The sequence below is a fragment of the Sinocyclocheilus rhinocerous genome, unplaced genomic scaffold (genome assembly GCF_001515625.1).
Source record: "Sinocyclocheilus rhinocerous isolate Xijiao unplaced genomic scaffold, SAMN03320098_v1.1 scaffold604, whole genome shotgun sequence".
Lineage (NCBI taxonomy): Eukaryota > Metazoa > Chordata > Actinopteri > Cypriniformes > Cyprinidae > Sinocyclocheilus > Sinocyclocheilus rhinocerous.
The window spans coordinates 1101719-1128344 of record NW_015658518.1 but is presented as its reverse complement, the minus strand read 5'-3'; the positions used below and the strand labels follow the sequence as shown (position 1 = coordinate 1128344).

The 26626-nt window shown below is 36.2% G+C and overlaps 1 protein-coding gene across 3 annotated transcripts in view; it reads right to left on the bottom strand.

The window, feature by feature from the left end:
• Positions 1–26626, bottom strand: part of LOC107722474 (thromboxane-A synthase-like) — an 81673-nt gene that overhangs the window by 32748 nt on the left and 22299 nt on the right. For 2 of the 3 annotated variants that reach the window (XM_016530832.1, XM_016530831.1), the window contains exons 3-6: positions 22399–22492; positions 12560–12612; positions 9074–9170; positions 5361–5477 (exon numbers count right to left, since the gene is read on the bottom strand). In XM_016530832.1, the coding sequence (XP_016386318.1) occupies positions 5361–5477; positions 9074–9170; positions 12560–12612; positions 22399–22492 (361 nt within the window). The remainder of the gene's footprint in view (positions 1–5360; positions 5478–9073; positions 9171–12559; positions 12613–22398; positions 22493–26626) is intronic. The other variant, XM_016530833.1, reaches the window with a different exon arrangement.

Here is a 26626-nt window from a genome sequence, read left to right as displayed (position 1 = left end):
TATGCCAAAAAACCATGGTTACTACACTTTTACTATAATAAAACCATTGTTAATTTTCGTAAGGGGTAGTTACATGGAACAGTTGTCATTTCTAGACACACGATCGCTTAAAAAAAAAACTGTCTATGTAGGCAGCTCGGTTCAAGTCTTGAAACCCATTTAACTGATTTCCAGTCTTGATTTCTTTACAAAGATGGGATTTCCAGCATTTTATATGTATTTTAGACTACAAAGCATTAGTTCCTTGAAGTCCTACAAATGTAACTAAATTGTGTCTATATAGTCTAGAAGCAAAAGATTTGTTATTGAACACATTTTGTATTCACCAGTGGTCAAGTTATCTCAGTTTTACAGGAACAAATTACATCTCCGTGAGGCCTTACTTGGTGTAAATAAGATGAATAGGTGTGTGTGCGTACATGTGTGTGTTTGTTGATGCATATTAACTCCGTGCAGGCAGGCAGATGAAGATGACTGGAAGGGCTGATGGAGAATGACAGGAGCGGTGTCTACTGTCTTTTTCTACCGCTACACTACAGCTAATGAAAATCAAAACAGGCAGCAAGTGCATGCCTACACTTTTGTACAACTTGGAGCTCAGTTATACATTAAACATTCAGGTTCAAGCTGAATGTTGATCCCGATTTTATTTCACATAAAATCCTCTGCCAAATGCAGCTACTATTTAACAGTGGAACGTCTCGATACTGTGGGTTTTAAAATGCAAACACGATGGCTTTGTTTACTGTAATTAAGTTAATGGACGTGCTTTAAGACGCAGCTCCGAGACTTGGATTAGAGCAGACTGTAAAGACGTTTATGAGCTCATTAGGAGTTTGTGTCTTTGCCACTGTGCAGTATTTCTCTCCCACACTGTGTTCAGAGATGATGGATTGAGAGTGATGTGCGCGGATTTCTCCTGAATGATGTCACACCGTGCCGAATTTAACTTGGGTGAATGGCACTCCACTGTTATGGTGTCTGTGTGTGTGTGAGAGAACAATCACTGTTTCTCCTCTCACAGCAGCACACACCTCTGACATTCCTGACGGACATGTATACCATTTCAGCCGGAGAATGGAAATGACATCATTAATGGATACTGGTTCATAGGTAGACATATACATACAGTTGGGGCCAAACATATCAGCACCTTTGCTGCAAATAATGCAATATGTGTGCAACTATCTATAATGCAAACTGTTTAAAAAACACACATACACAGCCAGTCAAACGCTTAGACACACTTGACTGAACAAATTAATTTTTTAATAATTATGATGCCTCATGCAGCTTTTGATCACTACACTTTTCCCATACTTTCATTTGTACTACAGTTTTGAGGACTTCACTTTTAGAATATTTGAAAATGTGTAAAAGAGTTAAATCAGAAAATAAGTGTCCAAATTTTTGACATACAAAACAAACCGTTTAATCCAATTCACAATGACTGTTTTGAACTGGTTCTTTTAATGAATGAATCATTTAAAATCAAGTCAGGCCTGGCCCCATGTGTTTCCATGCCCTTATTTGGTTCTTCCTGTTCCTGTTCTAATTATGTTTATTGTTTCATTAGTTCCAGGTGTGTCTCGTCATCCCATCCTTTAGTCCTGTGTATTTATAGTGAGCCCTGTTCTAAGTTTGGTCGTCCAGTATTGTGAATGTCTGTATATGTCTACATCCTCTGTTACGTGTGTTTTCCTGGTTCCCTGAATGCAATTAAAGTCTTGTTATTGATGTACTCCTGGTCTCCTCGTTCCTCACTCCGCACTCCAGCACAGTAGCAAACATGACAACTATATGGTTAGGGTTAGGGTTTGGCTTAGGGTTGCTTACATGTAATTATGCATAATTTATTGTTATTATAATAGTGAGCACATGTAACGTGTAATAAGGTCACCTAAAAATCAAGTGTTACTATACTTTAATCCAGCAAGGATGCATGAAATGATTTCTGAAGGACCAGTTTTACCGTCACAGGAATAATTTACATTTAAAATAAATTAAAATAGTAAATTATTTTAAATTGTAATAATATTTTACAATATTACTGTTTTTTAATGTCTATGTATTTGTAATTTTAAAAGGAAAAACTCATGTGAATACTAAAACAAACAGTGTTGCATTACACTGCAGAAAAAAGACAGTATTTTTGGCCACAATATGCACATATCCCAAAAGTCGATTCTTTCTTTATTAGGAGATGAAATCATCTGCAATTCTTGGCAAGGTTAAAAGTTTCCAAGACACAGCTCACACCCCAGACTACAAGATGTTTTTAGTGGAGAAATCAACATTGACAACATAATTTAAACCAGGACTTATTTAATCTGTGACTTATTAATCCTATTCAATCATTCTGCTGGTAAATGAATAAGCAGTCACATGAGACGCAGAGAACGATGGAGAATCGATCGTGTTCTATGATGTAAGATGAGATGACTGGCACTTCAAAACCTGTTAGCAAGAGGACAAACAGCAATTAACTGCTGTCATCCAAGGCCTCCCCATCACTGCTATCATATCTCTTAGCCAATCACAGCATTCCAGCATGACCAATTATACATTTTCAGCAGACAGCTTCATGTCTTTTTCTTCATCTCAAGGATGTCATGTGAATTAAATCCACTGTGTTTTTCTCCGTTTTGCGACCTCATCTTTCACTCGTCTGTCTGTTCCTCTTGACTACCGCACTTCTTTCCTTCCTATTCACTTTCTTCTGTCTTTCTCTGCTTTATTTAATCAGAAAAGAGTGCATGTAAAGTGCAGGGCTGTTGTAGAGGAAACACTCCTTTGTTCTCTCACATGTGACGTGCAACAGAAGAATACAAAAAAAACGAATGTCAAACTCTCTTAGCTCTTGCTTCCTATCTCTCACTTTGAGAAAACTGATAGTCTAGTATCATCGAGCTGCTCCACCTAAATGCTCAAAGAGGTAATGACAACACATTGTGCAAATAGGCTCCAATAAAATTACACAATGTGAAAGCAGCCTGATATGGCCTCTATTAACAACAAATCTCCAGTGGCACAGAACAGGATAAGAGACAGAAGAGACACACAGGCTTGTTAAGACTCTCAGATGAGGATTCGAAAGGACATTTTACTGCCAGGGTTCACGGTCTTTTTAGGAACACGGTGTTCTTTGCACTATGTGAGGTTTATTTTTCCAACATGTTTCTGGATCTACATCCTGTCAACCAATCAGATTTCATAAATAGGCAAAGAGGTGAACAATGTTCAACTATCATCCAATTAGGATTCAGGAACATGTTGATATACACTCTTAAAAATAAAGTTTCTTATTGGCATTGATGGTTCCATAAGAACATCCATGGAATCTTTCCATTACACAAAAGGTGTACAGTAGAAAAACATTCTTTAGATAATAGTTAAATAATAGTTGTTTTAAGAACTGTTCATTGAAAGGTTCTTTGGGGAACCAAAAATGCATTAGGAGTTTGTGTCTTTGCCACTGTGCAGTATTTCTCTCCCACACTGTGTTCAGAGATGATGGATTGAGAGTGATGTGCGCGGATTTCTCCTGAATGATGTCACACCGTGCCGAATTTAACTTGGGTGAATGGCACTCCACTGTTATGGTGTCTGTGTGTGTGTGAGAGAACAATCACTGTTTCTCCTCTCACAGCAGCACACACCTCTGACATTCCTGACGGACATGTATACCATTTCAGCCGGAGAATGGAAATGACATCATTAATGGATACTGGTTCATAGGTAGACATATACATACAGTTGGGGCCAAACATATCAGCACCTTTGCTGCAAATAATGCAATATGTGTGCAACTATCTATAATGCAAACTGTTTAAAAAACACACATACACAGCCAGTCAAACGCTTAGACACACTTGACTGAACAAATTAATTTTTTAATAATTATGATGCCTCATGCAGCTTTTGATCACTACACTTTTCCCATACTTTCATTTGTACTACAGTTTTGAGGACTTCACTTTTAGAATATTTGAAAATGTGTAAAAGAGTTAAATCAGAAAATAAGTGTCCAAATTTTTGACATACAAAACAAACCGTTTAATCCAATTCACAATGACTGTTTTGAACTGGTTCTTTTAATGAATGAATCGTTTAAAATCAAGTCAGGCCTGGACTGAAAAGGTTCGAGTCTTAAATTAATTCACTAAATTAATTTACTAAATAAACATCCAACTCAACGTGAGAAAAAATACAGTAGAAAAACATTCTTTAGATAATAGTTAAATAATAGTTGTTTTAAGAACTGTTCATTGAAAGGTTCTTTGGGGAACCAAAAATGTTTTTTCTATGGCATCTACTGTACACTCCTCTTAAATTTTTTCAGAAGGTTTTTCATAGCGATGCCACCAGGCCCGTAACAAGCTATGAGGCCACCGAGGTCTGGACCTCGGTAAATTTTTCATGTTCAAAAATAAAATTTGTTCTTTGAATGACTAATTTGCTGTTAAACTCCTCATATGAATGCCTGCATGACATGTATAATTCAGTTTGCAAGAATGTTTAGCGTCCCTGGTATGAAAATGATCGCTGCGAGACGCTGGCAGAGTGAACGAGTCTTCTTGAGAGAGTTGTGAGTGAGGGCGCGGGTGCAGCCTCTATTCCAGCTATTCTAAGCGTTTTTGGACTTGTCTTTTCCACTTAATTTAACACTGTAGAATTGAACACTAGTACACACGGATCTGTAGAACAAGTAGGTTACAGAATGAAATTAAATATGCAAAAACTAGCCATGAAGAAGTCTATGTCATTCAGTATAGTTAAATTTTCACAAATCATGCTATAAACTTTCATAAGAGCACTAGACAAAGTTATTGTAGTTATGTATTGTTGCAATAAACAACTGATAAAATTATCCACCCTTAAATATAGTAAAGTATTAACAAATTTTGATGCAATAAATAGGGTATGATTTACAAATAATCATTCCTCCAAAACAGAGGAAACATCTTTCACAAATATCTACATGTCTGTCTCCTTTAAAGTGTTTATAGTGTATATAATGAGTTGTCCCCCCCCCTGTCTCACTCCCAATGCTGTGTACTTCAAACCACGAATATGCATTTGTGAACTAATTTCCATTGTTTTTGGGAATTCATACTTATTTGCACATCTTATGACCAGGATTTAGATCTTATGCAACTTTTAAAAACTATTTTAATGGCTGTTTTGGAAATATGAGGTCCTCTACGGGTTCAAGATTTTGTTCCAGCCTGTTCCAATAGAGCTGCACTTGATTTATCAACTCAAGGCCATAAAATGTGATTACATAACAAGAACAATCGCTTCTTAGAACAGCTTTAATGTTTGTATAGCACACATTTAGGTAAGACAGCCAAGCTCACCTCTTTCATCTTGGCAGCACTGAAGGTAGGTGTGAGGATGCTGCGCACTCGTTTCCACTGTTCGCCCTTCAGCATGACCAGACTGTCGCTCATGGGTTTAGTCGTGCCCCTGACAGTCTGCATTGAGAACACAGCTGGGGTTTATACACTCCGAAAAGGACATGCTTATATAAGGACAAGATTAGGACTAAATCTATAGCATTCTATCAGTTTGTCATTACCCAGTATTGTGTTGTTGGCTATAACTATGACATTAGTAGCATTTGTAGGCCCAAAACATCCTCTACGCAACTGTGCAAACACCTCTAGGCTACGTAAGCACTTACAGTATACTTATGCAACCTTGATTTTACATGTTGTCACGACCCGACCAGTCTAGGGTTGGTAAGGCCGATGACAAGAATAAAATTAAATAAATAATTTACCTAAAAAATATGCAGGATGCAGTTCGTAACGCAACTTGCATATTGCATTCTCAGCATTGCCACAAGAGGTGCTATAGAAAAACATAGCATTAGTCTTCAGGTGAGGTTTTACCATTTGACATTTACCATTTAATCATTTCAATAGGAATCCAGTATTGTGTGGTAGGTTATAACTATGAAATCAGTAGCAGTAGCAGTGGTGATTGTTTGGCCCAAAACATCCACTACACAATATGTGCAAACATTTCCAAGTCGTTAGCATTTATACTTAAGTAACCTTGATTTCACACGTCATTGAGTTTTTAAAGCGTGTTAGAATGCAATTTGTAACGCAATGCAAGTATACTGCATTTTCAACATTGCCACAAGAGGTGCTATAACAAGCATTAGTCTTCAGGTTAGTCACATTTACCATTGTTTGGTAAATTTTTGCAGACAAAATCCAATAAATTCAAGTGGAATCCATGTGCAATTGTGAATTTAGAGTGATAGTGAAAGTTTAGCTTTTCCCAAATTTCAATTCGGTCACACCGATTCGCCACGTTGACCAAAAGAAAGCTTCTTGTTTTGAAAGCGACGTCTGTGTTTGCAGTGCTTCATACATTACTACAAATTCTACTAAAAAAACAGTAGTTTGAAGTAGTTACTAGCAACAGTTCGAAGAAAGCAAGTTTGCTCAAGTTTGATTTCAGATGTTGCTTTTTCAAAATGAGTCCCAAAAAAATCTAGCTATATTTAGAGTTTCATTTTTTAAAGATAAATTTAATACAGAGGTTGTTTCTGCTATAGCAATTCAAAAATATCTAACAGGACACGTCTGCAATACCTCTGCTAAACATTCACATCTGCATCTCCAAATTTGCGTAGAGAATGTTTTAGGCTTAATAGATGAACCACAGCAAAGTGTAAAGACCTTTCTCAGACTCTGAACTTTCAGAAAGTGTCTGTAAAAAGCTCTACATGAATTCGTCTTGGCAATTCTACATAAATAATAGTCCCGGATTCATTAAACCTACCATTGTACACTGAGTTGGCTAAGTTGTTAGCCTGAAAGTTAGTGCAGCGACCAAGGCCAGGTGGCAGAGCTTTGTGCTGGGCCGACTTTGATCTTGTGTGTAGATCTTTGTGTTAACGGCTGCCAGCACATACTATTTGTTTGTTTTTTTGGTTCCATGACAATCTCCTTTTATGAGTTTTCTCCCACTGTTGGTTGTAGATATGCTTTACGTTGAACATTTAAACCTACACATCCATGCACACAATCAGGTCAAGAGGTAGCTGGTAAGCCCCAGTGGTGCGCATGGCCTCAGTATTGATCTGGCCCTGCCATAATCGTTTACCCAGCAGGCTCAGCTCCAGCAGCAAGGCCATCTCATGACCTTTGATACATAAGTCATGCGATCATTAGTTTCTGACCTCCCTGGACTGACTGAGTTCAAAGCTGTAACAAAGTTCGTAGATTAGGAAGAAGGAGGCGGGAACCGGCGATCACTCAAAGAAAACTTTAATAATAAAATAAACACAAAATAGTGCGACAGCCCCTCGCGGACGACTGCCGCGCACAAATGAAACCAAAACACAAAATAAACTCCAGGCCTGGTCCTCTCTCGTTCGACACGGTCGTCACTCCTCCCTTTTATCCTTCCGGAGCTCCTCCGTGAGACTCGAGACCGGTGAGTGGTGCAGGTGTCGCTCATTATCAATTACTCCACCGGCCTCGCTCCGTTCCCACGGCTCTCGGCCCCGCCCCCACTCGTCACAAAAGCTCTGGAGCTTTTTGCCAATACCTTACTGTTCACATGACGTGCACTCTCAGCATTGATTTATACACACAAATACACACCTACATACAGTAAATCCTATCGACTGCATGAAAAAAGTAATGCATCAAACCCACCCTGTCATTGATTTAGCTGATTTTATGATATATGGGAGATGCTATGTGTGTGTCTGTGATCATAAATGATGTTGTTGACAAACAATTGCGGAGTTATGTGATGACATCACTCAGGAATTGACGGCCTTCAAGTGGGAACGAAAATATCGTAATAATGAGTTCTGAGCACTTGAATGATAAAGCAAAGACAAGTGCGAAACTCTGACTGCTAGATGATACATGAGTTGCGAGTTATGTTGATGTAAATCATAGTGGCAAACAAGTCTTTTGTGAATGATAATGAATGATTTTGCAAAGTTATTTTAATTTTCCAAGCTATCTCCAGAATTAAGTCGCTATTCATGAATGAGCTTGTAGAGCACAAACGTAAAGATACAGTAATCACTTTCACAGTTTGTTTTATACTAAATGTTTTTTTTTGTTTTGTTTGTTTGTTTGTTTTTAAGTACCATGCGTATCAGTGATAGAAACTAAAATTATATATAAATAAACAAAATGTAATAAAAATGGAAAACAAGACAAAAAGACAAAAAAACATCTGTATGTATGTATGTATGTATATATATATATATAATTTTTCTTATTGAACATTTTTATTTAATTTTATATACAGTGGGTACGGAAAGTATTCAGACCCCCTTAAATTTTTCACTCTTTGTTATATTGCAGCCATTTGCTAAAATCATTTAAGTTAATTTTTTTTCCTCATTAATGTACACACAGCACCCCATATTGACAGAAAAACACAGAATTGTTGACATTTTTGCAGATTTGTGTTTTTCTGTCAATATGGGGTGCTGTGTGTACATTAATGAGGAAAAAAAATTAACTTAAATGATTTTAGCAAATGGCTGCAATATAACAAAGAGTGAAAAATTTAAGGGGGTCTGAATACTTTCCGTACCCACTGTATATATATATATATATAAGTGTATGTGCGTGTGTGTATTATAAAAATTTTCAATAAGACAAAATTACACTTAGATAAGTGTTATTTTAGTATTTGTTTTATCAACTATTATAGTATTTAATCATATTTTGTATTTATAGTATTTTATCATATTTAATCACATTTGAAAGTTTTTCATCTAATATGTATACTTCATTTTATTTTTACTTTAATTCAATTAAGTTTTAGTTAATAACAAGTTAACAACACTGACTTAAATTCAAGAAACAATCTATGAAAACACGTCTTAATATCTTATTCATCTTGCCTCTCATATTTTAAGGAGTTATAGACTGAAAAGTAAGTCAAAACTAGTAATTAAAAACTCATTAAGAAGTCATTTTTGCTGTGTATGTATGCTTCAGGCTTAATAATACAACTTGAGATGAATTGCTGCGTGTGTATTTGATATTAGACTGTAAATGTAATGTCACTCACTTACCATTCTGTTGGGAAACTTACTGAATTCCTTCACCATCACCTGTCTGAGCATATCTGGATCTGCTATGATCACTATAGGCCGCCGGCCTATATAATAACTGACACACACACATGCAGAGAGAGAGAGAGAGCAAACAAACAAGATGAAATGAATAAATAACAGGGCACCAGTCAAATTTCAGGGGAATAGCAGGAGACAAAAGAACAAAGGACAAATACACACACAGATAAAGCAGCACATCTGTGCCTGCAGACCCCGTCTTCCCTTCATATCACTGACAGGGGTACAGACACGCATCATATGTGTGTGTGTCAAGGTCAGCTCAGTAAAGAAATTTGATGAGGCTGCTGGGTAGCTCCTTTTCTGTAGTCACGCATGTAGCTTTCACTGCTGAGATGTGGCGAGGTCGTACCGTCAAACGCTGTGAAATGGAGGATTGTGAGCACGTATGTATGTGCCCTTGCATGTGCCAGCATGAGACACCACCTTCCCCTCAAATGCAACTTCCTGTCATTTTCGTTCTTTTCCTGAGAATCAACTTCACAGGAAATTGCAGAAACAAGCAGATAATTAAACACCTTTATTAGGCACAGATAATTGAACATGAAAGCTTTTAGGCATATATCTGAAGCCATTAATCTAGTTCATACAAGCCTTTGGAAGCTCCGTTTTTCCAGCAGAAGGCTACGCTTAGGTTCATTACCGTGTCCAGTGGCTGTAAAGCACATTTAAGCCCAGCTGGGACTCAGCTGGAGGCAAACGCAGCCGAGACAGATCACTCTTATCATTTACTGTACTCTCTTTGCATGTGCCGGTGTCAGTTTGGTACTGTAAAACTCAGAGTAGAGCGCATAGGCTCTTCATATCATCTTGTGCTAATGAAGCTGACATTGGCAGTCCACATGGCTCTAGGAGCAGGATGAGTTTAATTAAGCTTGCAGCTAAGTGACCTATAAAACACTGATCTCATTAGTATGTTTTGGTTTATCTATGCATCTGCGCTGGCGGTCTGTTCGCAAACCAAAAAGCTGTGTGAAAAAGTCTCTCACGTGCAATACAGACTGATATATGCAAGAGAGACTAAAATATCACTCACACTGCAAAATAATGGTTTAATGTTCAATTACAGTAGTTAACAATAGGTATCATGAACTAACAATGAACAATACTAACACAACTATACTACATTTATTTATCTTAGCTAATGTTTACATAATACATCTTTAACACCTCAGATTATATAAATCAACATTAGTTTATGTATTATGTACAAACAATGAACAATATTTATAAATTAACATTATTTATGCAGGATTATTATCTGCTGCAATATAAATTGTTTTGCTAGATGAGTTAGATGAGTATGTAAGCCCATTTCTGCCACAGTTGAGTAAAAAATATGATTCTGTAAGTCATAATGAGAAACTTTCTCAGTTTTTCATTATGAAATACATAGTCATTATAATATAAAAGTTCCTTACTATTGAGATTTTATATGTAGAATAAATTTAGACTTTAACTCATGATAATGTTTATTATTATGATACAGTAAGACATTATTATGTGAAAGTTTGTCATTTTTATGAGACACTGTATAATACTAAAGAGAAAGTATCTTGTAATAATGAGAAACGTTCTCATAATAATATTATGGTAGCATTTTATTTTAGTCCTATTCCGCATGTACATACTATGTACTTGCTATAGTAATTAAATATTTCTATTTTATAATATTTTAAAAAGTCTAATTGATATGACTTAACTAACTCATGATAAAGCTTATCATCACTATGATACAGTTTGTCATTATGAGAAATTATACTAATAATATGAAAAAGATAATACTAATATTATTAGTTTCTCATTTTTACAAGATACTATACTACTAATATTATTTTGAGAAAGATTCTACAAATACTAATATTATTATGAGAAAGGTTTTCATTGTTATGAGAATTTCATTGTTAAATCATTATGAGAAAGTTAAAACATTTGGAAAAAATCTCATGATGACATGAACTCATAAGTTTTACTATATCATACTATATTGAGAATTTCTCTAAATATAATGATACGAAGTCATTTTTATGACTTGCAGAATATTTTTTTACTCAACTGTGACAGAAAAGGGCTTCCATATCAGAATGTAGACTCAATGACATGCAATCTCTTTCAAATGTATTTAGACACTTAATTCACACCTAAAAACATCTGGAAATCCTGCCACAAAGTAAACTATTTCGTCCTCAGAATCCATATTTTTATGAATGGCGCGAAACGTAATGCTTACGTCAGAGTTTGTAAAATCGTAGTAAATTTGTGTCGTGTGTGACTGCCTCCGTACGATTTTCGGATAAACTCAATCGTGACATGTGCCAGAGCTCAGGACGTTCTGACCTTCAGAATCGCACCGTGTACGCCCGCCTTTACACTGTCAGCCATTGAAAAGCCCATATCGGTTGACCACTATACCAAATGGCCTCTTTCACTAGGCTATCTCACTCATGCGTTCTGGTTAGAAGCCATTTCTAGATATTTTCAAACCATATCTGAAGGATATTTTTGGGAAGAGCAAAAAAATAATAAAATCACACCTTCGTGAGCAAACCTTCTGCACATGTTATGTGCAGAAGCGTCTGAACTTAGATGACTGATGTCTTGTACTTTGGGAACCGACAAGGGTTTTAAGGAGCATGCAGAGCACTCATATGTATTTCAAAGCCCTTTGATTTCAGTGAGAAGCTCAGCCTCTTGGATTACTCTAACTGAGAGATGTCGTAATGTCTCCTGACATATATCCACACGACTCTGAATTAGATCCCCTTTTCCGGTCCCGACACCCAATACAGAACCCCCGGATCCCATTGAACACGCATATGCACACACACACAAGCAGACAAAACCAGCGTCATTCTGATTCTCTTCCCCTCTATTCTGCTCATATTAAACACAGGAAGCCCAGTGGCACTCGCTGCTTTGATCTCCCTCGAGGAGAAGTCGGCCTGTCAGAAGCAGGCATATTAAAACACAATGTCGGGCTAGCGACCGACTAAATTAGAGGACACTGGGCACTCTGTGAGAGGCTCATGCTGTCTGAATATGAATGACAGGACCGTGAACAAGGGCCTCGTGTGTGATGGGTGTTATACACAGATGCTTTCGTATTAAAATAATTCTATAAATGTGGAAATGACTAAAGCAATCATGTAGGGCACTTTTCATCAGAAACATAATCAGAAAAAAAATCATTTCTATTACACGGGGTAATGAGAAGTCGTTCATGTTTCACTTGGCAAAACAAATAGGTTTCGCATATTTGTGTTTATTAATGCCTTTGACAAAAGCTTTCCCAGATAATAAAAAATGGTTTCTTTCAGACATCAATCTCAGATGTTTTTTCAACAAAGAAACAACATAAATTTAATCCAATTTATTCATTTGATTGACGCTTTAATAACAGTAAGAGTAAAATCCAAGGAGACTTACCCACAAATTAGTCCGTATTTCTTTATTAGGTCAGATTGTGACTTAAAGAAACCCTGTGCAAGAGCAGAAAACCCACATATCAGTATGAAAGCATATTAGAGAACATTGTGAACACATGACACATGTGGTCAGATTTATTTTAGAGACTGCCAAAGTTTCACATCATCTACAACAATCAGATTTAAAGGGATAGTTCACCAAAAAATGAAAATTCTGTCATTAATTACTCACCCTCATGTCGTTCCAAATCCGTAAGACCTTCTTTCATCTTCGGAACACAAATTAAGCTATTTTTGATGAAATCCGAGAGCTTTCTGACCCTGCATAGACAGCAATGCAACTGACACCTACAAGGCTCAGAAAGGTAGTAAGGACATTGTTAAAATAGTCCAAGTGACATCAGTGGTTCAACCGTAGTTTTATGAAGCTACGAGAATACTTTTTGTCCCTGTCAGTCTTCCACACGCATTCATGACAGTACCACACAGTTGTGAAGCTGTCTATGGAGGGTCAGAAAGCTCTCGGATTTAATCAAAAACATCTTAATTTGTGTTCCAAAGATGATGAAGGTCTTATGGGTTTGGAACCAAGGTTATTTTCGTAAACGAAAACGAAAACGATTGATGAAAAAACAATTTTGTAAACTGAAATAAAAATAAAATAAAAATGACAAAATAATTGAAAAACTAAAACGAAACGAAACTAACAACAGTTATTGAAAAACTAACTGAAATAAAATAATAATTATCAAAAATAAATAATCGTTTTCGTAATCATTACGTTCTCACCCCTTAGCGGAAAAATATGAGCTGTGTGGCGCCGGCGGTAAATGGCGCATCGCGCACGTGAGGTTATCTGACGGAGAGACGCACAGCAGTTTAAAGCAGAGTCCTGCACGGGTCCTGTTTGGTAAACGTGCACCAGCAATACTTAAGAGAACACTCGACCCGTTATCCAACAGCGGCACTAATTTAATTCTGTACCAGACCAGACACGTTTGAGATAAAGACCGCAAGTCGCGACCGCGCACCCGCATTAAATCTATTACATCAGGTAAGCAAGATAATTTATTTTCTCATGTACCACAAGCAATCAAACCAAAATTAGACATTCTAAGTTGGTGCTTTGAAGAAAAACAGACACGCAGCGCAACGTAATAATTAACAGGAAAAAAAGACGAGAACGCGCATCCTTTCACTAAAACTAACAACAATATTAATGAAACTAATAAAAAAACTAAACTGAATTGCACAGCAAATTTGAAAACGATATTAAAATAAAACTAATTTAAAAATTCAAAACTATAATAACCTTGTTTGGAACGACATGAGGGTGAGTAATTAATAACATTTTTGGGTGAACTATGCCTTTAATAGTGAAATGCCACACAACTTAAATATATCTTCATGAAATAATTTTATGTATTTATTATTTTAATACTGGCAACACATTTTTCACACATTCTGTGTGATATATATTCTGCTGCAAATATTTGCAGCATGCTAATACTTTATTAGAAAATTAAACAATTGAGAGTAAGAGAGAAATGTGAAATCAGAAAGATACACTATACGGACAAAAGTATTGGGACACCTGACCATTACACCAACAGGGACTTAATATGAAGTTGATCCCCCTTTGCAGCTACACCAGCTTTCACTCCTCTAGGAAGGTTTTCCACAAAATTAAGTGTTTCTGTGGGAATTTTGAGCATTTGTGGGCTCAGGCACTGATGTTGGATGAGTAGGCCTAGCTTGCAATCTCCATCCCAGTTCATCCCAAAGGTGTTCGATGGGGTTGAGATCAGAGCTCTGTGCGAGCCAGTCAAGTTATTTCACACCAAACTCATCCAACCATGCCTTTATAGATCTTGCTTTGTGCACTGGGGCACAGTCAGGACCTTCTCTAAACTGTTACCACAAAATTGGAAGCATATCATTGTCCAAAATGTCTTTATGCTGAAGCATTAAGATTTCCCTTCACTTCATCCCTCTTTTTACTTTACATAGTCTTCTGCTTTATGACTGAAATGCTGCTGTTCCTAAATTCTTCCATTTTTCAATAATACCACTTACAGTTGACTGTGGAATATCTATATGGGATGAAATTACACAAACTGAGTGTGTCCTATCATAGTACCATGTTTAAATTCACTGAGGTCTTAACCACAAACATTTTTTCCACAAATGTTTGTAAATGCATACTACTTGATTTTATACATCCTGTGGGTGTAGTTTAAGATCTTATGCGGAATATTATTATTTTTACTACAATTACAGGCAACTTATTTTTCTGCCACAGTTGTTTAATTGATGCTTTTCAAATACTGTGGAATAAAACATTCTAATAATCTGAGTAAGAGAGATCTGATTTGTTAAACTTGCATCCGTTGTTCTCAGTGGGTGGGCACTTTCTCCAAGATTAGCACATTCACAAACATTTGCACAGCTTTGCCATCATGTAGTTTAAAGCAATTATTTATTTCAGCTCGATCTTTTCTTGGATACCACCATCTGTCCTGTCTGACTTCCCTGCACAATATAGATCAATCACTATGACTCCTAAAGAGGCGCTTACTATGTGAACACAGGTTACTGCAGGTGCAGTATCACACTTATCTACCAGTAGGGGTCAGCACAGAGCAAAAACACCGACTGCGCTTGGCTCTCTCGAGGTTTATGGGCTCTCGGGAGGTTTATTGATGTCTACTGAAAATATTATCCTGAAATATCCATAACCATAACACAATAACAAGAATATTATCATATCCCTATTTAGAATCGAAGAACATTTTAAACTTTGCACATAAGGCTGCTGAGATTGCATTGTTTATAGAGGCTGGTGGGATACAGTTAAGAAGTTACACAACAAAGCAAACAATGAACACATCAAGTGCTGACTGTAAAACGCGCACACACACACACACACACACACACACATAAAGAGCGCTAGTTTGGTATGCATGGCAGCCGGTGGCTCTGCTGTCTCTACTAATGAAGGAGTCGACAGTGCTGGCACCAAACCGCCTGCCCTCCCTTCTTCATCCCACCATTCCTGCAGTCTCCCTGGTGGGCATTAGGCATAGATGTATGTGTGTGTGTGTGTGTTCCTCAGTGAGCATTAAGCAGTGGGGTGTGTGCCCTTCCGTCCTGATGTCCTCTCCTTCAGCCTTTTATTACTGTTCTGTCATACGGAAGAGGCTGCGTGTGCATCAGACAGTGCTGTAGTGAAGTTTAACAGGAGGCTCAATTCAAACAAATGAGTTGCTCCTGCCTTTGGCTTCACTGGGGATTCATCTCGGATGGATACGATCAATAACGCCTGGTCTGACTGAAACGGACAGTCAGCGATTCTATTGGAATTCTCTTAAAAAGATTAGCCACTTCCAGTTGTTCTCTAGCACATATATGACCTTCGACATCGTACTGCTTCTCTTTGTCTCGGTCGCTAATAATCTCTCATGTCACTCAGAGTCATGCAGGCAGACGCTCAGTGCGTGACTGAGAGGATGTGGAGGAAGGTATGGGAGATGCACTTTTAAAGATAGACTATTCTATTCTATTCTATTCCGTTCTGTTCTACACTCTTTTAAATAAAGGTGCTTCATGATGCCATAGAAGAACCTTTTTTTTCTAACTGGCTCCATAAAGAACCTTTAACATCTGAAGAACCTTTCTGTTTCACAAAAGGTTCTTTGTGGCGAAAGAAGGTTCTTCAGATTATAAAAAGGCAAGAAAGAGATGGTTCTTTAAAGAACCTTTGACTGAATGGTTCTTTGTGGAACCAAAAATGCTTTTTCTTTGGCATCGGTGTGAAGAACCTTTTAAGCGCCTATTCTATTCTATATTCTATCTTTTGGGGGGACTTTCAAAAAATGCCTTTCTTTCGTTTTTTACGTTTACATGTGGGTAAATCTGAAATACACTGGGAAAAAAACTGGTTTAGAAACAAATGTTTAAAAAACACAGCAAGAAATTCGTTAAATTAAATGTAAGATTTTGAAGTAGAAACATTGAAATAGCATTTTCTTTTTGTTTTATGTACATTTTAGAAAAATTCGTTTTTACATTGTAATGATTCCATTAGGACCGATGCTGATTGGTCATCGGTAGTCTCTTCAAATTAGATAAATTTTTTGTAGACTTTGAGATCACGTATTCTGTCTGTCCAAAAGTAATAGTAATTTGTTTAGAGATATTACTCAGAAACAAAGCCAAATATACAATTCTGTTTGAGTATCTAGCTACCATATGAGTCTTAAATAAAACTCTAAGCGTCTTTCAATGATTCAGTGCCACAAACCTGGCAAACCAAGTAATTATTTCTTCCCCAAAGGCACTAAATGCAACAGATCAGTTTCAAGATCCAAAAAACCTGTGCACCCATACTCTTGCTTATAAAACATGCAACCTTATTGGATCTTGCAATTCTTACCAGTTTTGTTTGCAAAATGCATCAGATGTCATTTAGTTTTTAATGAGCATTTTGCTTCTCTCTGACCCTCAGTATTAAACAGACTGTTTTTTTAAGAAAAAAACAAACAAAAGAGACATTGATGCTTTTATTCATCAAGGATGCATTAATTCAATTAAAGTGCAGTAAAGACATTTATAATATTACAAATATTTCTATTTCAAATAAATGTTGCTATTTACCAAAGGATCCTGAAAATTTTTTTTTTCCATAAATTAAAATGATTTCTGAAGGATCATGTTGCACTGAAGAGGAATAAATTATATTTTAAAATATATTAAAACAGTTCTTTTAAATTGTAAAAATATTTCACAATATGACTGTATTTTTAATCCAATATATGCAGGCTAGGTGAGAATATGAGACTGCTTTTAAAAACGTAAAAAAAATACCTGGGGTTACGCCGCCTAAACGGTGCAGTGAAGTATAGTTTGAAAGGCTGCGCGTTCGGCTGTACACAGACGCTGAACCACTTCAGACATCACCAGTAGCGCTTCAACGCACGGAAAAACACACAATTATGTCAAAATGCGCGGTTTTGGCGAATTACCTTGTAAACGTGATTATCCGGGAGTGACGCGCAGTGACGCGCTGCCAAGATGGCGACACCACCTCCGCCCACTTTTGAGCTTCAAAAACGCTCTTCGAAAATCTACGGGTGACGTCACGGACACTACGTCCATGTTTTTATACAGTCTATGATGTAAATCAAAGAACAAAAGAAAAAGAGAAATCCTTAGAGAGAGAAACTTTTGTAGATTGAATAAAGATTAATATGTATAGTTTATGCATATATAATATAGTTTATGTGAAGATTGTTTTAAAATCACTAAAATTAAAAGTTGTTATATATTTCAGAGCTTATTAAATGTTAAAAATAATGTTGAATGGCTATAATTAATAGGGAAAATTGAGGGAAAATGCACCAGCAGGACAAATTAAAAACATTGTAAATATGTTTAGTCATTGTAGTAATAACAGCCTGTTTTTGCAAAAATAGTTTCATGGCCGGTAAAAAAAAAATTTGGCCGGTAAATTTGATCATGTCACCGGCCATTGGCAGGTGTGGCAAAAAGTTAGTTTTAGGCCCTGTTTATAACCTTTGACAATGACCTGTTTTTGTACCATAGATAAAGTAAATAGTCTTGACACACTGGGCAGGCAGCTTTACATTGTTAACATTAAAGTCAGTCTACATACTGTAGCTCTTTTTATTTCAAACTACCATGACAAATCCTGTTTTCCAGATACGTCCCCTATGTATAAACAGAAAGCAAGTATGTGCGTGTGTGCTGGCAACAGAGAGAAAGAGATAGAGGAACTGCATCTAGATTGTTTAGGATCTTAAATGGACCAAATCTCATGTCTGTGAGTGTTGTATTTGGTAATGGAGTGTGTCTGATAATGTGCTGCTGTGGGTTGCGAGAGATTCTGTCGTCTAGTCTCTAAATGTGACTCAATCTGCCCCGTATCCCAAACACTCTTTGTACATCACTTCCTGTTACCCATGATCCTCAATCACACCCTGGCTTCTCTCTTCTTTCTTGTACCTTCAAATCACTCCAAATATATATTTATCGTTTCATCTCTGTATCCCATTTCCTTCTCTTAAAGGGGTCATATGATGTTGCTAAAAAGAACATTATTTTGTGTATTTGGTGTAATGAAATGTGTTTATGCAGTTTAAGGTTAAAAAACCACATTATTTTCCACATACTGTACATTATTGTTTCTCCTCTATGCCCCGCCTTTCTGAAACACGTCGATTTTTACAAAGCTCATCGGTCAGAAAAATTAAAACCCATTACAAATGAGGCATTTGTTGCATCCAGTGGGGACATAATTATTGATTATTATAATGACTTATACTGTCTTTTTACGCGTTGCGTTGCATCGCGCCGCGTAAACTTAAAACCATGTCTGCATTTGTGATCGGAGAAATTACAAACAACAAGTGCTACTCTACACTGCCCAAAAAACTTGCTTTAAGTATAAAAAATATAAAAACTCTTTAACTATAAAAAACGTACTTACAGTCTTTGAGTCAGAACAGCCGGCATTGTAGTCTACTCTCCCAGGATCAGGAAACAGTCCTCCATAAAATGTGCTGCACACATCTGAATATTTGGGTTGAAGTGTTCTGGAACAGTGTTGTAAATACAACTTAACCACTGATTTCTAGTCGTGTCCATTTTTGGAAGGCCAAACAAAGTAGTTTCGCTTTCACAACGAAACACAGCATCACACACGGCGGCCTAGAGTGAGCGGCGGCGGCCTAGAGTGAGCAGAGGCCAGCGGCTAGAGTGAGGAACGGCCGGAAGGCTAGAGTGAGCGGAGGCCGGTGGACTTGAGAACGGTGCGGCCGGCGGATTCAACGAAGGAGCGTCTGGAGGGCTTGCGGCAACCCCATGTGACGACCCCGGGCTGGACTCCGCTTCGTCCACAGTGAAAGCCGATCCGGCGCACATCGTGACGTAGACATGTGGGGTGTGTTAGAACGAGCCGTTTTAGGTAGGCGTGGCTGACTCTTAACTTTTATAAAGAATATCTCTTTGGATTTGAGACTTTAGTCTTTGCAACTTTACAGATCTTCTTTATGCACCAAGAGCTTGTAACACTCCAAAGAGAAAGGAAAAATTGAAATCGCATCATATGACCCCTTTAAGACTATATTCAGGGTACAACTGTATTACGTCCCACTGTACAGTATTCCTCAAATGTTTTGAGTCAGTCAATTTTTATATACTTATTTAGCAAGGATGCAATAAATTTATCAAAAGTGACAGTAAAAACATTTAAAATCTTACAAAAGATGACTATTTTTTAGTAAATTCTGTTCTTTTTAATGTTCTATTCATCAAAGAATCCACTGTTTTCAGCATTGACAATAATCAGAAATGTTTCTTGAGCATCTAATCAGCATATTAGGATGATTTCTGAAGGATCATGTGACACTGAAGACTGGAATAATGACTGCTGGAAATTCAGCTTTGCTATTACAGGAATAAGTTGTTATAAAATATTAAATAAATGCATCCTTGGTAAGCATAAGAGACTTCTTTCAACAAAGTTTCCAATTAGTCATTAGTCCTCATTTATTCTTGATCAGTCTGGGTCATTTTCACCAAAAATCTAAAGTAAAAAGTACATATATATGCATTTTTGTATGAATATATTCATGAATTAATTCATTTATTCATATGATATATTATAAAAATTACATTTTATATGAAATTTTGTAGTCTCCAATTAGGATCTGATACATAATGAACACAAAACTTGATTGTACTTTAAACTAACGTACACAAAACTGGAAACAGACTTTTCAAAACTAGACTGGATAACTTTATGCAACTTCTGGGTTTTTTTTTTTTTTTGGTTTACTCGTCATCAATCCTAAACACAGACTTTGCTAACGTAGCCTACGCCTTACTTTCCTTCTCCTTTCTCTCTTTCAACATCTCCCTTTCCTCTTTTGCATTCTCACTGAATTTCTAACTTGAAATGCAGTCACCTGCCTCTTAAGAGGGGGTTGCGTCTGCATCTATAGTGCCAGTAACACAAAATGTGCATACAGTCGCACACACAGACCTACAGGATTTAGCTGAGAGGCTGGCCTGTGGAAGTGGGTCAGAGGATTCTGCTAGAGCAATGCTCTGGAGACCACTGTTTGTGAGACTGAGTCTGCTGACGTGTGCACAAATCTACACACACGCTAATACGCACAGACAAAGGCTGCACAACAGCATACAAAAACCCACACACTAAAAAAAGCACATACCTTTAGTTCACCTGGGGAGCTTCATCTAGACGCAGTAATTATGCATGCATGCATATTCATTTACGCCTTTCACACTTCCATCTAATAACATCTAATCACAACGAGGAAGACATGAATTGAGATGAAAAATATGGAGAAAGGGAAACAGACAGGCAGATCGAGAGGGAGAGAAGGAAGAGGGAGCCCTGTCATAAGCGGGTGATAGAAAGACAGAATGAAAAGAGTGTTGTGAACGACATGCTGTCCAGTCAACCATTACTGTCTGACAGTAACATATTGATCTGAGAATCTATTCAGCACCAGAACAGCACAAGAGTTGGAATCAAAGCTTTATTTAAAATAAGCCAGTGTGCTGGTGGGGGAATTGAATTAAAACATGTTTCAAAAATCTAAAGGAAAAATATACATTTATTTTATTTTATTTTGTTTTGTTAATTTAATTTAATTTAATTTTTGTATTTTATTTTCATAAAAAATATTATAAAAATTATTTTTGTATGAGAAAAAACCTAATTTTATTTTTTCTTTTTAATCCTTTTAAAACAATTACCACTCATTGTTATATACAGTAAAAATACTGATTTAAAAAAATAAAATCAGCATGAAGGTAGTAAAAAAAAAGTTCTGTGGTGTATACTCTCAATAGTCTAGTAAACATTTGCACTATTCTAATTTTTTTCATTACCAATAATAATAATGAAATAAAAAAAATGTACTGGTAATTGTCTGCCAGGACATTATCCAGTAATTTTACAGTCATTTATGTTAATCCTGATACACAATGCAATGGAGTGCATAATTCAAAATACAGGTAAAAATAAATTCTGAAAATGTCTTATTTATAAAGCACATTGTGCCCTATTTTTTTTTACAGTAAAAAAAGAGCAAAAAGTTGAACTTAACATGCATTTCAAACCATCATATTCTTTATTGATACGTCCCCCTTGACTTTAAATGTCATAAATACATTTTAATGATCCATAAAATATTCAAATTTTCTTGTGTTCTTTTGATTTTTATTGTAGGGTGAAATATGAGCCAGACTTGTTCTTTTATGGCATTCATCATTATTGGTTGCTGGATGAATCTAGGCATTTCATATTCACAAATGAAAGTCCATTTTATACTCTCACTGGAATCGAACAGCCCTACAGCAAAGAAAATTTGGCCTTTATTTCCTATAATCCACATCAAATCATTATCATTAAACTACAGACTGGCAGAAATGAGAGTCCTCAAGGTAGCTGTTGATTTGCTACATTATAGCTTGGGACTGAGATTAAATTAAAAAAAACAAACAGAAGGAATTAAAAGTATTAATTTTGCAATATTAAACCCACCCACTCTGCCCGTCCGTCTTTTATATTATCGTCGTAAAAGTACGCCATTCAGCACAGAGGGTAATCTGTTTGGAAATCACATGGCATTAGATGTCATTAGCGGTGAGTCATCTTTAATGAACACATCTAATGAAGTAAGGCTCACTGAGAGAAATAGCTTTGGGAGGGCGGTACAAGGTGTGGATGTATGAGAAAGTGAGCGAATGCGTTTTGTGTTTCATTACGAAGTAAACAAAAGATCTTACATCTCGAAACATCATGAGGTTCCCAAAAAACGGAGAGGGCTTTGGGTGATTGATGCCACATCGTTCCAAGACAGAGTAAGGGGAGATGGAGTACCTATTAAAACAAAGACAAAGAGGTTCAGTGAAAACATCCTTAGTTTGGAGTCAGTGTGTCTGAGCATTATTAGAAAGACCTGTATGAAAAAACATGAAAGCGATAAGAGAATAAATAGTGAAAAATAAAATCATTAGAAAAAAAAGGGAGAAATTATGCTGCAAACAAATAGTCAGGTAAAGGGAAAATATATATTAATATAAATCAAATAAAAAACAATTATATTTTTAAAAATATTATTATATAAAAAGCAATAAATGTAAATATTTATTTATAAAATTCTAATATTATTTAATATAAAATAATATTATAGTGCTGTGTAGTCTCTCAATTAATAGGAAAGTCTTAGAAACTGCATGCATAATAATTACAAAAAAAACAACCACACAATTCGTTGTGATTAAATAACAGACAAAAGCAATTCTGGGGCCATTGTTTAAATTACTTGACCCGGGACAACATTAGGGCCCATTGTGGGCTTCCTTTGTCACAGGGTCTAGTACAACGTTCCCAGTTGTCCCCCCGATGACAACCCTGTGCTTATTGTAGACGGGGATGTAAGTGATGGTATCGTAGAGCACTGGGAAGTGCTGCATTTCCTCTGAGTATGGAAAAGGGGACCTGCATTATGCTTGAGGATTGCATCTGCTGACACACCAGCGCTTCGACCACTTTTAACTTTGAAGTGAGCCGTGGGAGATGACGAGACGTTATTCACTCAAAGAGTGCATTTTTGTCCCCTAGAAGTTAAACACCAATGTCTTAATCCACCAGAGAAAGAGAACAGCGAGTACTTTATTCAAATGTGTGCAAATATTCACTAACACTGGTGTACCGAAACCCATTTGCAAGTTAAGAAACACATTTCTGGGTGTTTATTCCACTATGGGCACTTTAATGTCCCAGGAGTTGATTTTTATTCAAACTTTTTGTTATATAAAGATCACATTAAACTAGTGGTTCTCAATCAAGGGGCCCGGGGCTCACTGGAGGACCTTAGTAAACTTCCAAGGGGGGCCTTAAGATGACTTAAAATGAGACAAGACAACCATTAAAATAAGGTGAAACCTTAATTTTAATTTTAATTTAGCTTAAAAAAAGATGTAGCTTATTTTAACAACTGTTTTTTATTGAAGAACCAGGATTCCCAAGGTCTGGATAAAAATGAGGAAAAAATATTTGTTAAAAATCTATCTACCATGGCTTTATTTTTACTGTTTTTCAAATGTCTTTTATGCATAGATTTAACCTTTGTCCCCTATGGAGGACCAAACCTGCAGAAATGATAGATAGATAGATAGATAAAGGAATTAATGATTTGATGAAACAAATTCATTTGTAATAGATTTTAATCCTGAATTTATTTTTATTGCCTTTTTTCTTTATTTATTACTGTCTATATTTATTTTTAAATTTATTTGTATTATTTTTAACTTCTCTTTACTTATTCTTTCATTTAAAATTTTTTTTTATTATTAAATTTTTTTATTTGATTACTTATTCTTTCATTTTTATTCTTTCATCTTTCATTTATTATTAAAATTTTTTTTTTTTATGCATTCATTTATTAGGTAAAATATTTTTGTAATATTTGACTTAAATAAAGCATTTTCAATATTTCCTTTTATGAAAATTATTTATATCAGTTTTACACAATTCTGACCGTACATTATTTGTGTACAATAATGTACAACCAACAATTTAGCAACAACGGAGCCTTAATAATTATTTAAAAATAAAATTTTAGCTCAATAACTCTTTAAAAATGAGTGTACTTGGTTACAATTGCAACAAGTGGGAAAATATCATTTAATTTAATATTCAATTTAAGAAATCTAAATATTATTCCGTTTTTTTATTTAAAATTATTTTTTATTTTATTTTACACTGCTACTATTCCAAAAAATGTTGATTTCCACCACAAAATTAATTCTGATTTGAGATGTTGAAATTAAGGACATGTTCATGACAGTTCAAACAAAACAACAAACTAGTGAGGGTTTATTCTCTAAAAGTCCAGTACCAAAAGCCTGCATAGTTGAAGAAACACCCTTGTATGTTTTTTCCAATCATGTTTGGCTGGAAATATCAAACTCTTACTTCAGCATTGTGGCGAGAAGTAACTGCCACCCATCTTCCTCAGAAATAAAAAAAAAGTACTGTAACCAAAAGATTCTGACATCCATCTCCTTCATAATCTCCAGCTCGGCAGGAGTTCATTACCATATTAACTGTCAGATTAGAGAGTGGGTTTTAACACATGCTGTAAAAAAAGAGCTGGAATGATAACTCATTTTATGACACGCTCTTAATTACACAGAAGCACGTCGCATCCTAACACACTCGTCCGGTGTTGAAAGACGATGAATCCCCAGTCCAATCTGTCCGTGTCCAGATTCAAAACCATTTCTCACTTCAGCACAAATATATTCACCATGAGTCGTCAGACAAATATCCCCCAGTCTTTCAACTCATTACTGGTTAAGTGAACACAGAATTAATGTGAAACACATCCACAGCACTCAGCAGGGTGAGATCAGGTTTATCCCTAATAGTTGTGGGAAAGTCTTTCAGCAAAACAGGACCAAAGTTGATTTGTCCTTCATAACATGCAGTTTGGAACATTAACAACAGTTTGTTCCAGTTTTGCTGAAGTTCAATCAGAAATCTCTTTAGGGAACACCAGAATTAATGTGTTGCTCAAAGAGCAGGTGTTACTGAAGTGTGTCACAACTCGCATGAAGCAGAATGTAGCATATTTCCAAATTTTGAAGGCAGAAAAGTTCAAAAGCAGCCAAAATTGATCAATAAAGTGACTCACATGTGAAGCACAAAAGAAAGTCCATTTCAAAAGGATATTCTAATAGAGCATGTTGTTAGGCTAATACACTGCTCTAATAAGAACAACAAACATATAGAACACACAAATATTAGAATTGTGAATCCATCTTGTTAGTCATTTTAATTTACTAAAAAATTTTAAATTTACTGTAAAAGTTAAATTTAACGTAATTTAAGCCTCACATGAACAGTCCATTTTTATATCAGTTACTGTACTGAAATGAGACCACATTTATGGCGTATGTGCCTGACAAATGTGACCTATATAGGGTGCAAACTTGACAATGAGACAAGCTATAATGTTGCATTCATGTCAGAAACGTGTCTATAATACCTTAAACGCTGTCTCTGTAGGAAACCTATTATGTTTTGGAACAGAGCCCATGTTTGTGCTTCTAATTTTTCACAACAGCACCTAAACGGTACGGTGTAAACAGACTTAAACTTCACTTTTTTTGTTATTCTTCCTTGCTAATATACACTTTCCCCCCCACACAAGTTCACTTATGAATGTAAATTTTTTCGCAATAGGGTGCAAACTTGACAATGAGACAAGCTATAATGTTGCATTCATGTCAGAAACGTGTCTATAATACCTTAAATTTTCGGACTCTTAAAGGTGACATATCATGAAAATCTGACTTTTTCAGGTTTTAAGTGCTATAATCAGGTCCCTGGTGCATCTACCAACCAAGGAAACGTGAAAAAGATTAACCCAATCACTTTGTTTTGGTAAGCCTTTTTCTGCAAGCCTCTGAGAAAACCAGCGCGCCTTGGTGATGTGGCAAAGGGATCTCATTATAATATTATGCTGCGTTCAAGTCCTCCTGGGACGTTCGTACTTACACGAGCGCGTCTGATTTCGCTCCCTTGGTGACGTGGCAAAGGGATCTCAAGAGAGCAGTGGATTTATTGATTTATTTAGGCTACTGTATATTGCTGCTGCCACACAGATCTAAAATAAACAAGCGATTTATTTCCCAGCTGTTTACCTTCACAGACATAACCGACTGTTTTTGTAACTGGTGTGTTTTTAACTTAAATTTAGTACTCACATGCTGTGACATCAGCTTTCTGTCCGTGTGCTTCGGATGTGTGCGCTCAGAAAACCTTATATCTGAAGTTTAAACTCATATGGTTTAAAACGCATGATTTCAGCGCGATAAACATGATAATCAGAACCAAAACAGATGTTTTTAGCAGATACGAGCTGTAATGGGCAGCTCTATTCTGGAATAGGGGGCGGGGAGCAGCAGCTCATTTGCATTTAAAGACACAGACCCGAAAAACAGC